General features: G+C 37.9%; 1 protein-coding gene across 4 annotated transcripts in view; it reads left to right on the top strand.

The window, feature by feature from the left end:
* LOC109621623 (protein Wnt-10a) overlaps positions 1-15,807 on the top strand; it is a 101,781-nt gene that overhangs the window by 30,551 nt on the left and 55,423 nt on the right. For 2 of the 4 annotated variants that reach the window (XM_062849761.1, XM_062849759.1), the window contains exon 2: positions 5,774-6,706. In XM_062849761.1, the coding sequence (XP_062705745.1) occupies positions 6,642-6,706 (65 nt within the window). In that variant the 5' untranslated portion in view covers positions 5,774-6,641. Of the gene's footprint in view, positions 1-5,673; positions 6,707-15,807 lie in introns of all 4 variants that reach the window. The other 2 variants (XM_062849760.1, XM_029871350.2) reach the window with 2 other exon arrangements.

Below are 15,807 nucleotides of genomic sequence, written 5' to 3'. Positions count from 1 at the left end.
TTTCGTTAAGTCAATACACTTTTATTGATGGAAAATGTTTGGCAGATTATATGTGAAAAATATGGTAAACTTTTAAACATCGTCAACTATATAAGCGCATTTTTCATATTTTTTGTAATTAATAAAAAACCCCAAACAAAGCTGCATATGAAAGCCTCAGGTATAAGATGTAACACAAAAAAAAATTTAAAAAATTTCATCGAATACATATTAAGATATACACTGAGCGAAACAAAAATAGCGCCACCATGGTTTTTCACAATATATTTTGAATTTCCATATCCATTGTGATATCTTCGGATAAAAATGATAGTATATTCTATTTCACAACTGTTCAGTTGATTACGGTCATATTATTATGGACCATTTACATTTAAGTCAAAAAATTCATGAAAAAAAAGACGAAATAAAAATAGCACCACTTTAACTTTTGATCAACGTTTATTTATATTCCAACAAAACAACAAATTCAAACACATTTTTTAGATTTTAGTAGTGAGCATAGGAGCCATTGTTTCGAATCACGTCAACAAACCGCAATTTCATGGACAAAATCAATTTTTTCATCATTCCCTACTCGATCTGCTCCCATCATTCACGAATACGACGTTTCAGCATGTTAACGTTGTCGAATTGTTTGCGGTTCTCATAAATACGGCAAGCAAGAATGGACCAAAGGTTTTCTAAGGGATTAAAATCCGGAAAACAAGCTGGCCACTCGAGAACCTCTATGCTTTTGTCAGAAAACCAGTCCTTAGTCAGTCTTGAAGTTGTGAATCGCTGCATTATCCTGCTGAAAAATGAAATCTGGGCCCATCAATGACTTAGCGTGCTCGATAAAGCATATTTCCAGCGTTTCAATGAAGTACTCTGACTTCTTCTTCGTTGAGATCCACGCAAATGGAAGCTTTCCCCGAAATAAAAAAGCTCCCCAAACCATCAGTACCGCCACCAAAGTTCCGTCTCATCTTAACATCCGGTTCTTTTCGCAGATCATGCAAGTAGTATTGCCAACCATCTGGACCAACATGGTTCACCTTTTATCCATCAGAAAAAAGCACATTTTTCCACTCGTCCGTTCAGGAAACATACTTTTCAGCAAAACTGAACTGATTCACCTTATATCACTCTGGCAAGTTGGGCTTGCTGAGCCTTTTGTGCCACTTCAGGTTCTCATTGCTTAACAGGATTTGTTGCACACGTCGTGTTGTCACCGGAAGTTGTTATTCTGCACGAATTTGGGATGCGTTCTTTTCTAGTTACTGTCTCTATGTAAATTGTTCGCCTATCTTTCTCCGGGAGCAAACTTTTTGTTCTTCGTTCGTCTGTGCGATGAACATTTTCGGAATGTTTCAAAAACCTCACGACTACGGTATGTGATCGGAAGATTTTGCAACCGATTTCTCTGGAAATGAGGCCTGCGTCATGGTATAGTTTGAGCTTTACCCTTTCTTCGAAGGTCAGATTGCACCTGACGCATTACTACTTAAATACTGGGAAGCAAAGGGTTCTTTCGCCACTTTTTGAATAACACTCTGCCACCCGATAGGAGCTGACTGCAACTGACTCAAAGTCAATACAAAAATCTGTCAACATTTTTACAGGATGCTTCCATTACATGGTGGTGCTATTTTTATTTCGTTCATTTTTTCATGATTTTTTCGGTTAAAATGTTAATGGTCCACAATAATATGACCGTAATCAGCTGTAAAGTTGCGAAACAGATTGTACTACCATTCTAAACCAAAGATAGCATAATTGATACAGAAATACTAAAAATAGTATGAAAAAACAGGGTGGTGCTATTCTTGTTTCGCTCAGTGTTATGTTTTGAAAATGTGTTCAAAAATCTTATAAGTTTTACTAAAAGTTCTATAACTTTCAGAAAACTTATTCGATCTCGCTCAAAATTTTACCAATGGAGCTTCAATATATGATTCATGATTGGTCAAAATTTCAGCGTTTTTGATTGTCGCATAAAAAAGTTATGAACATTTGAATGAAAAATTATTTTGACAACAAATTTTCTGTACGGACAATTGCTTGATACACTGTATAAAAATCTGTGGAAAAATTGAAGACTATCAGAGTACTCCTGGTTAAATATCAGAAATTATTTTTGAAAAAATATCTAGTTCAAAATGTGAAACAAACACATATTTTAAGATTCCCTATGCAATACTAGCCTTCTCGGCAAACGTCGTATTGCCTGCTACTATGTTTTTGAGATGCAGTTCTGAGGGGAATTGATCCAAAAACTTCCAAATTTAAAGTTTTCCTGTTTTTGTTGCTTTTCCTATCGATTTTTGCAATTATTTTTCCGTACGAACATGTCGGAGCCCTGGACGAATGCAACATTGAAAGAATTTTGTAGATCCGTTGACCCGTTCTCGAGCTCATTCGTTTATTATATACAACTTATTCAATTTTATATACAACAACAAATATATGTTTTTTTTATCTGTATTATCGAGATTTTTAGCCCTAGGCTAGTTCATCTCGGGACCCACGCTTTACTTTCCTTCCGAAGGAAGAACTCACATTTTGCGAGTTTGTCGGGAGTGGGATTCGATCCCAGGTCCTCGGCGTGATGGTCAAGAGTTCTAACCATCACACCAGGTCCGCTCCCACAAATATATGTTAATACTCCTGAAGCAAATAAAATAATTGTACTCAAGACAGAATAAAAAACAATGTATAAGTGCTATGTGAAATTTTATAAAATCTCACGAATGGAAACTTTACTAGGAATTAAGGTATTTTCAAAACTTCACAATAGCGTTTTTGGAACTATAGGAAAGAAAAATGGGAAGAAAGGCTTGCAATTTTTCAAGAAACTTTTGAGAGAATATTATTTTTAATTGTGAAAAATACTCTTAAATCAGCTGAAAAGTAAACAAGAAGAAAAAAATCGGCCAAAAATGCTTCGTCGTTCATGGACGCTCCCATACAAAAACTTTGAAATTTGTTTGGCGCGTAGACTTTGTATGGAGTTTTAAAATCAACCCAGTTTGTCCCGAGTTATTGTTATTTTTTCAAATCATCGTTAAAATAAGCTTAAAAAGATTCTGAAAGTTTGAAATCTTATATGCTCAGCTCAAAATTCAGAAAATGATCACTTACACTCCTTTGGATCTGTACCCCTCACTTAAAAACAGGATTCCTTCAAAAATTTCTCCTAAAACTTCTTCAAAGGTCCCTCTAAAATTCCAATCAAGCATTTATCCAGAAGTTCCCTTCTCTTCACTTGTTCCTTCATAGATTCACCCAGGAGCAGAGATGGAAAATGATGAAGATTGCAGCTGAGCAGACACAAACCAAAACAAACCTACTCGTGAACAACAGGGGCCCGAGAATACTCGCACTTCTTTATTCGTGAGTATACGAAGCTGGCAAGCACTCACATGTGATTCGCGAAGCTTCGTGAGTTTTTTTTTTGCATTTTGACGAAAAACGTATTTTAACGACTGTCTGTGCTGCTTTTAGGAACAGTGAAGCATAAAGCATTAGTTTATGTTGGATAATCACTGGATTTGCAATTATAACCACAATAAAGTGCACTTCCCTCACCTCCACTAGTCCTTCACGAATAAAAACTTGTTTTGCTTCTTACTCACGAAGCAGGTGGGTGCGAATAAACTCACACACTGTTTGCTCTCGGAATCGTGAGTAAGCCTTGTGTTGGCTTTACACTCGCGAATTGCTTCATGATGAGAGTAATTCCATCACTGCCCAGGAGGGTTCATTGATCCTCGTAGGATTTTTTTTCAGAAAATCTCTCAGGAATTTCGGAAGGATTTTTTAGAGATTACTCCAGGAGTTTCTTCAAAGATTCCTTCAGGAGGATTCAGGAATGCCTCTTGGAGATCCAACAGTGATTCTTCCAGAAGGTCCTTCAGGCATTAGTCTCGGAGTTCCTTCAAAAATTCTTCCAGGAGTTACAGGAATTCTTCCAGATGATTCTTCAGAGATTCTTCCTGATTTCTTTCAAAGTTTCTCCAGAAGTTCCTTCAGGGATTCCTTCGAAAGTTTCTTAGCGGGTCCCTGCGGAAGTCCAATCTGGGGTCCCGGAAGGAATTCCTGGAAGAATTCCGGAAGGAATTCCTGGAGGAATTCCGGAAGGAATTCCTGGAGGAATCCCGGAAGGAATTCCTGGAGGAAACCCGGAAGGAATTCCTGGAGGAATCCCGGAAGGAATTCCTGGAGGAATCCCGGAAGGAGTTCCTGGTGAAATCCCTGCCAAAAATCCTGGAGGAATTCTTAAGAGGTTTCTGGGAAGAATCCCTGAAAAAACATCCTGTAAGAACCCCTGAAAAAATGTTGCCTGAAATCCCTCAGAGAATTCCTATTGGAGTCCCAGGACGATCCCTTGAGGAATTCCTGGAGGAATCCTTGGAGAAATCCCTGAAGGAAATCCTGAAGGGATCCCTGGAGGATTTCCTGAAGGATACCCTGAAGGAACCCCTGAAGGAGATCCTGAAGGAATCCCTGAAGAAATTCGTGAAGGAATTCCAGAAGTAATAAATGGAGGCATCCCCAAAGGAATTCCTGGGTTTCCGTATAAATCCGGAACCGGTTATTCGACTTGACCAACCAACATATTTTACGGAATGCCACTAGTTTCCGGATGTTGTGTCAAATTTTCATCAAAATCGGTTGAAAATAACAGAAACTAGAGCCAAAAATGCATAAAAATTTGGATGCGAAAAATACGTTGGTGACGCAAAGGTGACGCAAATTCTTCTGAGAACCTTCGTATCCATTTGTACAAGAATAAAAAAAAATCCTGTTTTGTCAGCCATTTAGTCGCATCGTGCTAAGGAGCGTGGGTTCGATTCCCGCCACAGCTGTCAGGAAAAGTTTTCGGTTGTGTCACTGGGCGTTGCATGCCAGTCCGTTGTCTAGTGTCGTGCTTCCTTAAAAGACCGAAAAAGCTCACTGGAAGTATTGAACGTGTCCATGCCTTAAAAAAAATCTGTTTATGATAAGATCTTTGAAAACTGTTCAACATTTGATTTGTGTACTATAAATTGGCAAATCACCTTTATTATCAGATTAGTATCAACCCAACCCGGAAAACATGCCCTCAGACCTATTGCAAGACCATCCTCAATGTACATGATATCTGGTTGAGGCCGTTATACACTAACCCAACAGAAGATAGCTGCTCTATCATATTATCGCTTCGATGCAAAGCGGTTTTGCTTCGTCTTAGGGAAAAAACCAACGAAGGAAAACGAAAATCGTTCCTAGCCAAAAGCCGCTTTCTTCCAATTTTCTATTGCGTAGCATCGAGCACCCCTGCCCTTTCAGTCCGCATCAATTTGAATATAATTGATGACGCGCAGTTGTGCACTTTATCTCTTTTCCACATTGTTGGACCCTCGAAAGACCCTCTCCCATCATCGCTGGACGGACATGATCATCGCGAGCGCAACATTCTGTGGATAATCTTTCACTAAGCTCCCTTGACTCGAGAGGCGCCCATTCCAGTGACCGCCGAGAGTCGCAGCTGCCAACAACACAAAAACTTTTCGAGGCCGAGATATTACCTATCTACCTACCTACCTACCTAGGAGAAGAACTGTGCTAACTGTGGGATTCGTCAAAAACAGATTCCATTCAGGCAGAGCAGCGCCTAACCCTCCTGTACCGTTTCGTGTCGCGTCCCAGGACCACCAACATTCCAACCAAACGGAACCGAAAGCCCGCGCGCGCGAATTGAGTGTCCACCAGAAGAAGAGGTTCATCGCCTGTGGTTGCTTCCCTTTAGCCAAGTCTCTTTCCCTCTCTCTCTGTCTGTCTGTCGGTCGACTGTTCAACGTGTTCGTCCGCGTGTTCGTCCATAGCTCGCTCACTACAATTCGATGGCCCCTAATGGCCTAAAATGATCACACCTTCGAAGTAGCTGCGCGGCGGGCGATGATGTTTCCCAAGAGCAAGAAGACCAATTGCTGACTGCTCCCAGCTGGAAGCGAAGAAAAGCCCAAAAACGAAGATAATCGAGTGAAGGAAAACAACAAATATTTTCGAAACGGGCAAACTACTGGGCGAATAACGTCCGAGGAGCGCTCGAGAGTCGTCCATCGCTCGCGAGAAGAAGGGAGGAGGTCTCGAAACCGACCCCGAGGAGAGTGACGACGAGAAAAACGAGTGTGCGTGCGTGTACCCTGATGGTGGTGCTACAGTGGGAAAGGAAGAAAAACACTAAATCGGCCAAGGGGGCTCAAAATCAGTTATTTCCAATCGCCTTCGACTCTGCGAGAGACTCCCTACACAGTGTATCTAGTATTAATTAAATTGCTATCGGATCCGGAAGTTGCCGGGAGGGTACCGAACTCCCAGTGTCGCGTGAGAAAAGTGACCAAAATCGTGCCGAATGAGAATGAATCATCTGAAGTGATTTCAAGTGTGAAACCCTTTGTTTTTAGTTTCAATTCTTATTTTCGTATGTGTGATTAGTGAGAAACACAGTTGAAATGCTAACACGAGAACGGGATTGTACACCGAAGGTAAAAACCGTTGTTAGAGCATGGATTAACCGCACACATGGACATGCTGATCGGATAAAACAGGACACTCTTGGGATTGGAATCAGACAGCCGGACAGATTGCGTCTCACACGGAATAGGACCTGAGCAATGAGAAGCGCGCGCAGGGTGTCCAACGTTATCATTGTTTGGTTCGTTTTGAAAGTTTTTGGAAGGTGAGTATTTGTTATTTTGTTATATTTTGTAATGATGATTGACGCAAGATTTTCTGGTAGTTGCCGCTAAAAACAAAAGAGCCACAGTATTTGGGCTGCAACGCTATGACAGCAGTCGAGTTATGTCAAACACATTAAGCTACGGTACTTCATTTCATAGCGACCGTTTAATTTATGTTAATGATCTGTTAGTATAATTTTGAAGTTATGTAAACATCAGTCCAGCATTACCTGAAAAAGTTAAACCAAAAAACTTGTATGAGCTGGCCTAATTTTGAAATATGTTCATTGCTGAAATCGTTCAATGTTGACAGTAGCTGTTATTAATGAACTTTCAAAATTTTCGAATGATATTTTTTGCAATAGAGACCAAATATTTCAGAGAAACTCTCAGCAAAGAATCTCACCATGCTAGAAATTTTCCAACACCTTGAAAGAATTTTGCTAAAGGTGTTGCAAAAATCTCCAGGTCGGGGTCTCCAGTTAGCCTAATGGTTAAGGCTATGGGTCACCAATCCGGAGACGGCGGGTTCGATTCCCGTGCCAGTCGGGAAAATTTTCTCGACTCCCTGGGCATAGCGTATCATTATGCTTGCCTCACAATACGTAATAGCTTATTTGTTAGAAGTAAGCCACAGTGACTTCTGCACAACAAAAACATTGCGCCGCCATGAGTTTTCCATGGCAAGTGTGTAACTTGGGAATGGTATTATCAGTTCAAAAATTATCAGTTCAACAATTATTCAAAATAAACTTAATTAAATATGCTCAAAACGTTTAAGGATTTTTTTTCGAAATCCAGGTTGTAAAAGTTATTTTGGTTTCTTAAATATCAGGGTTAACTGATTTGGATAATTCTCGATCTATCAGTACTCACTTTGCAATTTCCGAAGCTTTCGATAAAATACTGAAGTTTTAAATTAGGACAGAATCCAACTTTAAAGTTCGTATTCATCAATTTTTCGGGCAAAGCAATTGAAACTACACACCTAGAAAATATCATGTAATTTTAAGTGTCCTGAACCTGACATATACGAGCATCTCCAAAAACACAAATTTAGAGGTTGAAACATGTAAATTTACGTCTTTCAAGACACTCCAAAATAAAGCTTATTTTTTCTTAGCGTCTAGCAATCGCTAAAACCGATTTAACAGATAAAACATAGAAAAGTAAAATAATGCCATGCATGGATTCGAACACCGGATCTCCTGATCGTGAACCACATCTCTTACCTCTCGGCTATTTCACCGAGTTAGAAGGTGGCTGATGAACGTAATACTGCTTCTACGTTTCTGGTGAAACGAATTTGTTGACATTTAACGCAACCAACAAGCACTTACATGATGCGCGTAAAATTGAGTCCAAATTATGATTCAGTCTTGAAAACATTTACGTTCTTTGGTGATTCCGTTTCGTGCAAATTTCAGAATTTCTAAGTGTGTACGATGATTTACACTCTTGTCTAGATAATGGCATCAGTTGATTGGTGTTGCTCGATTTTTCTGCAGCGTTTGAACGAGTATCTTAAAGCCATCAATCAATTATTTTATAAGCTCTAATAATCGCTAACGAATTGTGCGTTCTCATGAAGTGATGTCAAATCTGATCAACGCTCAATTGTAGGGCCAATTCTGTTCACTCCATTTACGAACTGAACTGATATACCATCAGTTCTTTGTCATTGTAAAACACATTTATTCGTACATCAATAATTTAGGTTTAAAAAGGACTGGAGTGGACCTGGTGTGGTGCTTAGAACACAAGACTATCACGCCGAGGACCTGGGATCGAATCCCACTCCCAAAAAACTCACAAAATGTGAGTTCTTCCTTCGGAAGGGGAGTAAAGCGTGGGTCCTAAGATGAACTAGCCTAGGGTTAAAAATTTCGTTAATACAGACAAAAAAAGGACTGACCGTGGTATTTGAATTACTCTGATGGAAAACCATTCAATTTTATTTTATTTTTTTTTTAAACAGGCAATTTTGTTGAGTACATAGTACCGGCTGTTCGAGCCCGTATGAAGTTGATCATCAATATTAACTTCTTTTCTCGATCAGCCTAGATAGCTGTGTAGTGTCGGTAGCGATTGTCTCAATTGGCTAAGAATAACATTACGGACCGCTTGTTCTGGTGCTTAGATTCCACTAAAAGGTGACCCCTAAATCATGGTGTGATGCGGATTTATGCTTACCGTGCCTAGGAATGAATGGCTAGGGGGGGGTCTAATAAAAACCTAACAGCTAACGGAGCCTGTGGAGTACCAGGGTGCCCTCCACAGTATGTTGCTCTTACTGCGTCAACCGGAGCAAACGGAGCAATGGTGCAGTGGACCTTGTGTTTCTCCGAGACAATCAGCTGCCCTTCTTTAGTCTCACTTGAGGCTAAATAAGGGCGGTATTATGAAGATGTTGTTAATTAGTTTAAATTTTCACCTATATGGTTTCGCATTATGCATTCCAATCGATACCGATCTGGTTTTAAAGGGCGAACACGATGAAATTGCCACACAGAAAATATTGTATAACTTTTGATTGCGTTCGCCAAAATAGATAATTTTTTTACCATGAATAGTATATTATGTGTAGCTAATACCATAAAATTTTCATTAAAATCGGTTGAGTATTGGCGGAGATATCGTTGAAACAAGGAAATTGCCACTTGAGAATCTTGTGCAAACAAACATTTTGGAAAATATCACTTTTTTGTCGTTTCAACGCTGGCGCCAAAAATACTGAACCGTTTTCAATGAAAATTTTTATGTACGTAAAGTATGTATGTAGAAGTAGTTTGTCAAAATTTCATTCAATTTGATCATACTGTTAAAAAGTTATAGCCATATATGTCGCACTATGTCACAATAAGCAGATGTGGTTTTTGGTACAGTGAAATTCAAACTACTCTTACTTTGAAAGTACTCAACAAAAATGGCTGAAATTTTCACTGTAAACAGTTTAACACAACAATTTTACACTGTCAAAGTTTTTTAAAAATCGGGACAGTGTTACCAGTTCTACAGTCAAAATAGTGCACGCGGAATTAAAAATGGTCAAAAAGTACCTAAAATTTACCTTGAAGCGATTTGAGCTTTGGATATTTACTAGAAAAAGTCCTGAACCGATTTCGATCAAATTTTTACCACTTAATTGATACTATGTTAAGAATATCGAGTGAAATTTTCAAACGTTTTGATGAGGTAACAAAAAAGTTATAGCCTAAGTATTTTTTTGAAATGGGTGCACAAATTTTCTAAAATCTCATTTTATGATATCGACAATATATGCGCCAATACTCAACCGATTTTAATGAAAATTTTATGGTATTAGCTACACATAATATACTATTCATGGTCAAAAAATCAGCTATTTTGACGAACGCAATCAAAAGTTATACAATATTTTCTGTGTGGCAATTTCATCGTGTTCGCCCTTTATTGCTGTTGTTCTTTATTGTGCTGTTATAGCGAAGAGTTTTATCTTGCCTAGTTTGCGTTGTGGCTACGGTTAGGATAGCTCAGATCAATCTTCAGCATAAAAGAACAGCAACGATCAATCTTTGCAAACTTATGCAAAATGGTACATCCCAAGTGGCCTTGGTACAAGAACTTTACTTTCGCAAGGGGAATTTCTATCTAGGAAATCTTGTGAATCCGGTGTTTGCTACTTTCAGTAATCATGAAATGGCAAACTCGCGTGTCTCGAGCCTGTGTACCAGTCAACAACGCAACAGTTGCTATACTTATCTCTGAACTAACCACCAGAGATGTATGTGCCACCACAATTGATGTATCTGATGGAAACCTCAACAGGAAATACGTCTATTGTTCGGTGTATTTACAGCATGATGAACCATCCCCTAAGGATGCTCTCAAACAAGTCATCGCATACTGCACTTCAAAAGGCCTTCCGATAATTGTTGGAAGTGATGCTAATGTTAACCATATCATCTGGGGTAGCTCAGATATAAACTTGAAAGGCTCCAACACTCCAAAAATGGAGTACTTAAGTAGTACAGATCTTGCATTACTTAACATAGTCAACCGCCCAACCTTCATGGTATCTGCTAGAGAGAAAGTGTTAGATATACCTAACGCTTTGCTCTAGTAGAATTAGTCACGAGCTGGCCAGTTGGCATGTCTCAGATGAAGAATCTATATCTGACCATCGCTACATCTTTTTTGAACATTTAAATGTTACTTCGCAAACTTTGCGTTTCAGGAATCCCCGGTCAACCAACTGGAATCTTTTACTGATTTGGTTGCGGCCAAATTTCATGGATACTCACCATCCATTTACACACCAGGTGATTAAGATGATGCCGTTGATACTACAACGACCTTCGTCATGGAAGCTTTTGAAGAAGCATGCCCTCTTCGGTCTGTGAAGACCACAAGAGGAACCCCTTGGTGTAACTCTGATCCCGCGAAGCTCAGGAAACAATGTAGAAAGAGTTGGAACAGACGACGTTCTGCTGGTTCGGAGGCATTCAGGTCGGCTCGCATGGCCTACAGGAAAGCTCTCCAGTCTGCTGAACGATCCGGCTGGAAGAATATTTGTACAAATGTTTCTAGCTTGAGTAAAGTCAGTCGGTTAAAAAAATCCTTGCGAAATCTAAGGATTTCCGAGTGAACGATTTTCGTTTGCCAAATGGCGATCTTACTTCCTCTGATGAGGAAGTCCTGGAATGCTTATTCAGCACACACTTCCCTGGATGTGTGGATGTAATATCTTCGGATGAACCTGATGTCTTTTCTTGTAGTTATGATATGCTTTGAAACCAGTGCACTAAGGGCCAGGATCCGAAACGAAGCATTTTCGGCACATGGTGTCTTCGACAAAGTTTATGATAATGATCAGGGGCATTAATTGCCGAGAAATTAGTGGTTTGCAAATGATCCGTATAGGTGGCGGCACCATCGAGCTATTTAGTTTTACATTCTTGAGAGTTTGCGTATCTTCCACAGCCTACTGTTTTGGAGTTATTTGAAAAACAAATATCATTAGTAAAAAATCAGTTTTTTTTAGCTTATTTGAAGAAACCATATGAATTTTGAAATATATTCTGATGCAGGAAAGTCAAATAATAACTGACACTATAGAGAATTGGTTTCTTAGAGAAAGTTGTTTGCTTTGATAAAATAGAGAACTCCTCCATAGACGTCAAAATTACAAGGCCTACTATTTATAAGTTATTGACAGATGTAGTTTATTCTGAACATATACTTCAAACATAAATAACGCTTATCTTAAACATAAATAACGCTTTCTTATAATAATCCGAAAACAATAGGCCATTAAATTTTGACTTCTATGAAAGAGTTGTTTATTTTACCAAAACATACAATTTTCTGGAAGAAATCAAATCTATATAGTGTCATGGTCAAAAGTTAGATGCTGGCACCACCTTTACTAATACTATTACAAAAGGTCGAATATCTCAAAAGCACCAAAATATACTTCTTGAAATGTTTGACAGTATGATTGCCTAGTAAGTATAGATGTGTATTTTCTAAAAATTTGACGTTGCGATATTTTGTACTTACAAATATTAATTTGAAAACTGCACCATATTTTCGGTCTATGATTTTTTTCTCCAATTTTCATTGTTATACTCCACCAATTTCTGTCAGAAAGTTATTATTTGACATATCTGCATCAGACTGTATTTTAAATTCACACGGTTTTTCGTAAAAACACCCAAATAAGTTCAGAGAACTGTTTTTTTACTATTGAAATTTATTTTTAAAATAACTTAAAACAGTATGCTGTGGACGCCTAGAGAGAGTTGTTATTATATCATAACGAACAACTTTGTTGAAGTTGTCGAACTCTCTGGGACGTAAATCTAAAGAGTTAGATGGTGGCGCCATCTATGCGGATAATTTGCGAACCACTAATTTCTTGCCAATTAATGCCACTGATCATTACAAAAAACATAGTTGAAGACACCATGTACCGAAAATGTTTCATTTCAAAGTAGATTGCGATCCTGGCCCTTTGTATATTATTGCCTTTATCGATGCTGCTAACTATATTGAAGTGTCCGATGTTGGTTCTATTGTTCTCTGGTTGGCATCGTTCATACAAACAGCTTCCTCTTCTCTGATCGATAACTCATCACTACTAGATAGAGAAGTTTGATTGATCAACAGCAGATGACACGAACCACAAATTTTAAAACTCCTGTGTGACCCGCTTCCGTAAGGTCAAGAAATTTATTGAACAAATATAACTTTTCGTTCTTATTAAAATTTGTTCACGGATCCTGCGATATTTTTTTCTGAACTTTCTAAGAAAAATTCAGCTGTATTATTTTCATAAAAAAAACCTAAATTAATCAACCTAGTGGTGATAGGGTAAACGCTCTCTTAGTGAAGGTAGTACCACGGTGCCCCCACAGACCGTTATTATAAAATAAAAATGTCCATCAAAACTAAGTTCAGGGATCGAATCCTGGTGCCATTCTGCACCTCTGGGCAAATTTTTAAAATAATCCCTAGGAGGAATCTCGAGAAATCTCGATTTGATGTTTTATACTAAGAAATTTCGAAGAAATCCATGTTCAGATTGAACAATATCGCTTAAATACCTACACAAACTTTCCCTAAAGTGTTCAAAGTTGTTTCAAACCCGTATTTATTTAATAACGTTACTTCAATTATACATATTTACTACTCATCTAAATCAATTAACTGATTAAACTGTCATAAGTATGTTTTTCCAAGCCATGCATCGGTTTTAACGTAAGCAACGTAAGCAAGTTTTTCCTATTGTTTTATGAACATATTACACATCCCAGTGTTATACATTAAAATTTTCCCTAATTCTACAACATGTTTACTATATTACGAGGAACCAACCCTCCGAAGACCACTAAGGGATTTAAGATATGTGGAAAAAGTTATTGATTGAAAACCGAATAGCATGGAAACGCTGTTTAACATGTAAGGAATAACAATAAATAATCAAATCTCGTCATTTTATTGATCGCGTAAGGCTTCATAACTTTTTTCCATGAACTTCGCATCGCTTTGCGGTTTTCGGAGGTCCAATTCATCGTGGAGCTTGCTACAGAAATCATTCATCGAATTATTTTTGGGGACCAAGTGGTGACCCCAAGCGATTTTTCATTGAAGAAGTAAATTTTCTCATAAAATCGTCTGAAAAACTAATAATAACGGGCGCAAAAAAATAGTTTTCCCGATCGACCTGATATTTTGCACAGTTGATATGGGACCAAAATGGAACTCAAAAAGTATACAAGAACTAGAGTTTTTTGCATTTTATATATTTTCCCATATAAACCGTGTCCCATGTTATTACATATACTTCGTAGTTTCCTGTTCTTCCAAAAGTGGTGTAATATTAGATCTTTATTTAACACATATTTCTCAGTAATTTTCTAGTGTTCATGTGCAAGAATATGTAGCACTTTTCATTCAAAAAAATGTTCAAAATTCTAGGCAAAGCAAATCGAAGATAATCGTACACACCGTAGTTGCTACTCCGTGATTGACCAGAGTTGCACAGAGAACCAATGAAAGCAAGGCACAATTCGAGACTTTGACATTTGAAAGTCAATGACGGCGCTGGCCACGTCCTAACGGTCATCGGATCGATTATGTGTTATACTCGCCCCATATAGGAGCGATACATTTACAGCAAGGAACAATACAATTGCTAAACACTTAACGCCCCTGTTCAAAATGCTAAGCAATATCAAAAAAAAAGTATAAATTTGTTTTCGACTATTGTGACTGAAAACGTTATTCATTTTAAGAAAACTGCCTTCAAAGACCTACTCCAGTTTTTCTAATCCCAATGTGGGTAACACTAGTTTACAAAATAAAATGAAAGTCATGAACTTCTGTCAACGACCAAGATTTTTGATGCATAATTCAGCGCTGATTTCGAAACCGTGGTTCAAAAACTTTAAAGTAGAACAGTTTTTAAGTTTTAGCTTTATATCGAGTTTTACAGCTTTTTAAAATATGGAATTTAATAAAATTCAAATATCTTGCGTTTTGTTCAACCAATTTCAAATCTTTTTCCATAAATTAAGAGCCGAATATAATACCATTCGATCATCTGAATGCAGGTTTTGCGTCAGGTTGATGCAATTCAAGATATTGGCGAGTTTTGGGGACGATCTCCTTTAATTTTAGCAAAATTTCCAAAAATATATGAAGAAAATTATTTTTTTCTATAAGAAAAAAAAACAATTTAAAAATTCTTTCTCAACGTTTATTTGACATATCATATGTAGGCGAGTTACAGTAAAAAATTCAGCACAATCGGAGCACTGATTACGGAGAACGAGATGTGTTAAGTGAGCGACATTGCTTAAAAATAGAACAAAAATCGATTTCAAATCATCTACCCCGTATAGAAAGTCGAAAAAAATTCCGCTCTACTGTATTTTTTTTCCTACGCGTTTTCGAACTCAGGGCATGATTCTACACCAAAAACGATCTTTAGCTTACCGAGTTCAAAAATGCTGTAAACTAGTGTAATCCAAAGCACACATGACAAGCAACGTTTTTTGCATCTTTTTTCAGATTTTTGTACACTGCCAAATGTTTGGTAAGTCAGTTTAATCAGTTAATTGATTTAGATGAATAGTAAATATGTATAATTGAAGTAACGTTATTAAATAATATACGGGTTTGAAACATCTTTGAACACTTTAGGGAAAGTTTGTGTAGGTATTTAAGCGATATTGTCCAATCTGAACATGGATTTCTTCGAAATTTCTTAGTATAAAACATCAAATCGAGATTTCTCGAGATTCCTCCTAGGGATTATTTTAAAAATTTGCCCAGAGGTGCAGAATGGCACCAGGATTCGATCCCTGAACTTAGTTTTGATGGACATTTTTATTTTATAATAACGGCATTTTAGCACTATTCCAACCAAAAGTTTAGTAAACGACATTTTTAATAGATGCATTACAGGGTAAATTTTGGGTCTCCAGTTAACCTAGTAGTCAAGGCTATGGATCGCCAATCCGGAGACGGCGGGTTCGATTCCCGTTCCGGTCGGGAAAATTTTCTCAATTTCCTGGACATAGAGTATCATTGTGCTTGCCTCACAATATACAAA

This window comes from Aedes albopictus, chromosome 2 (genome assembly GCF_035046485.1).
Source record: "Aedes albopictus strain Foshan chromosome 2, AalbF5, whole genome shotgun sequence".
Lineage (NCBI taxonomy): Eukaryota > Metazoa > Arthropoda > Insecta > Diptera > Culicidae > Aedes > Aedes albopictus.
Note: the sequence above shows the minus strand (reverse complement) of the source record. Positions and strands in the feature narration are given on the sequence as shown.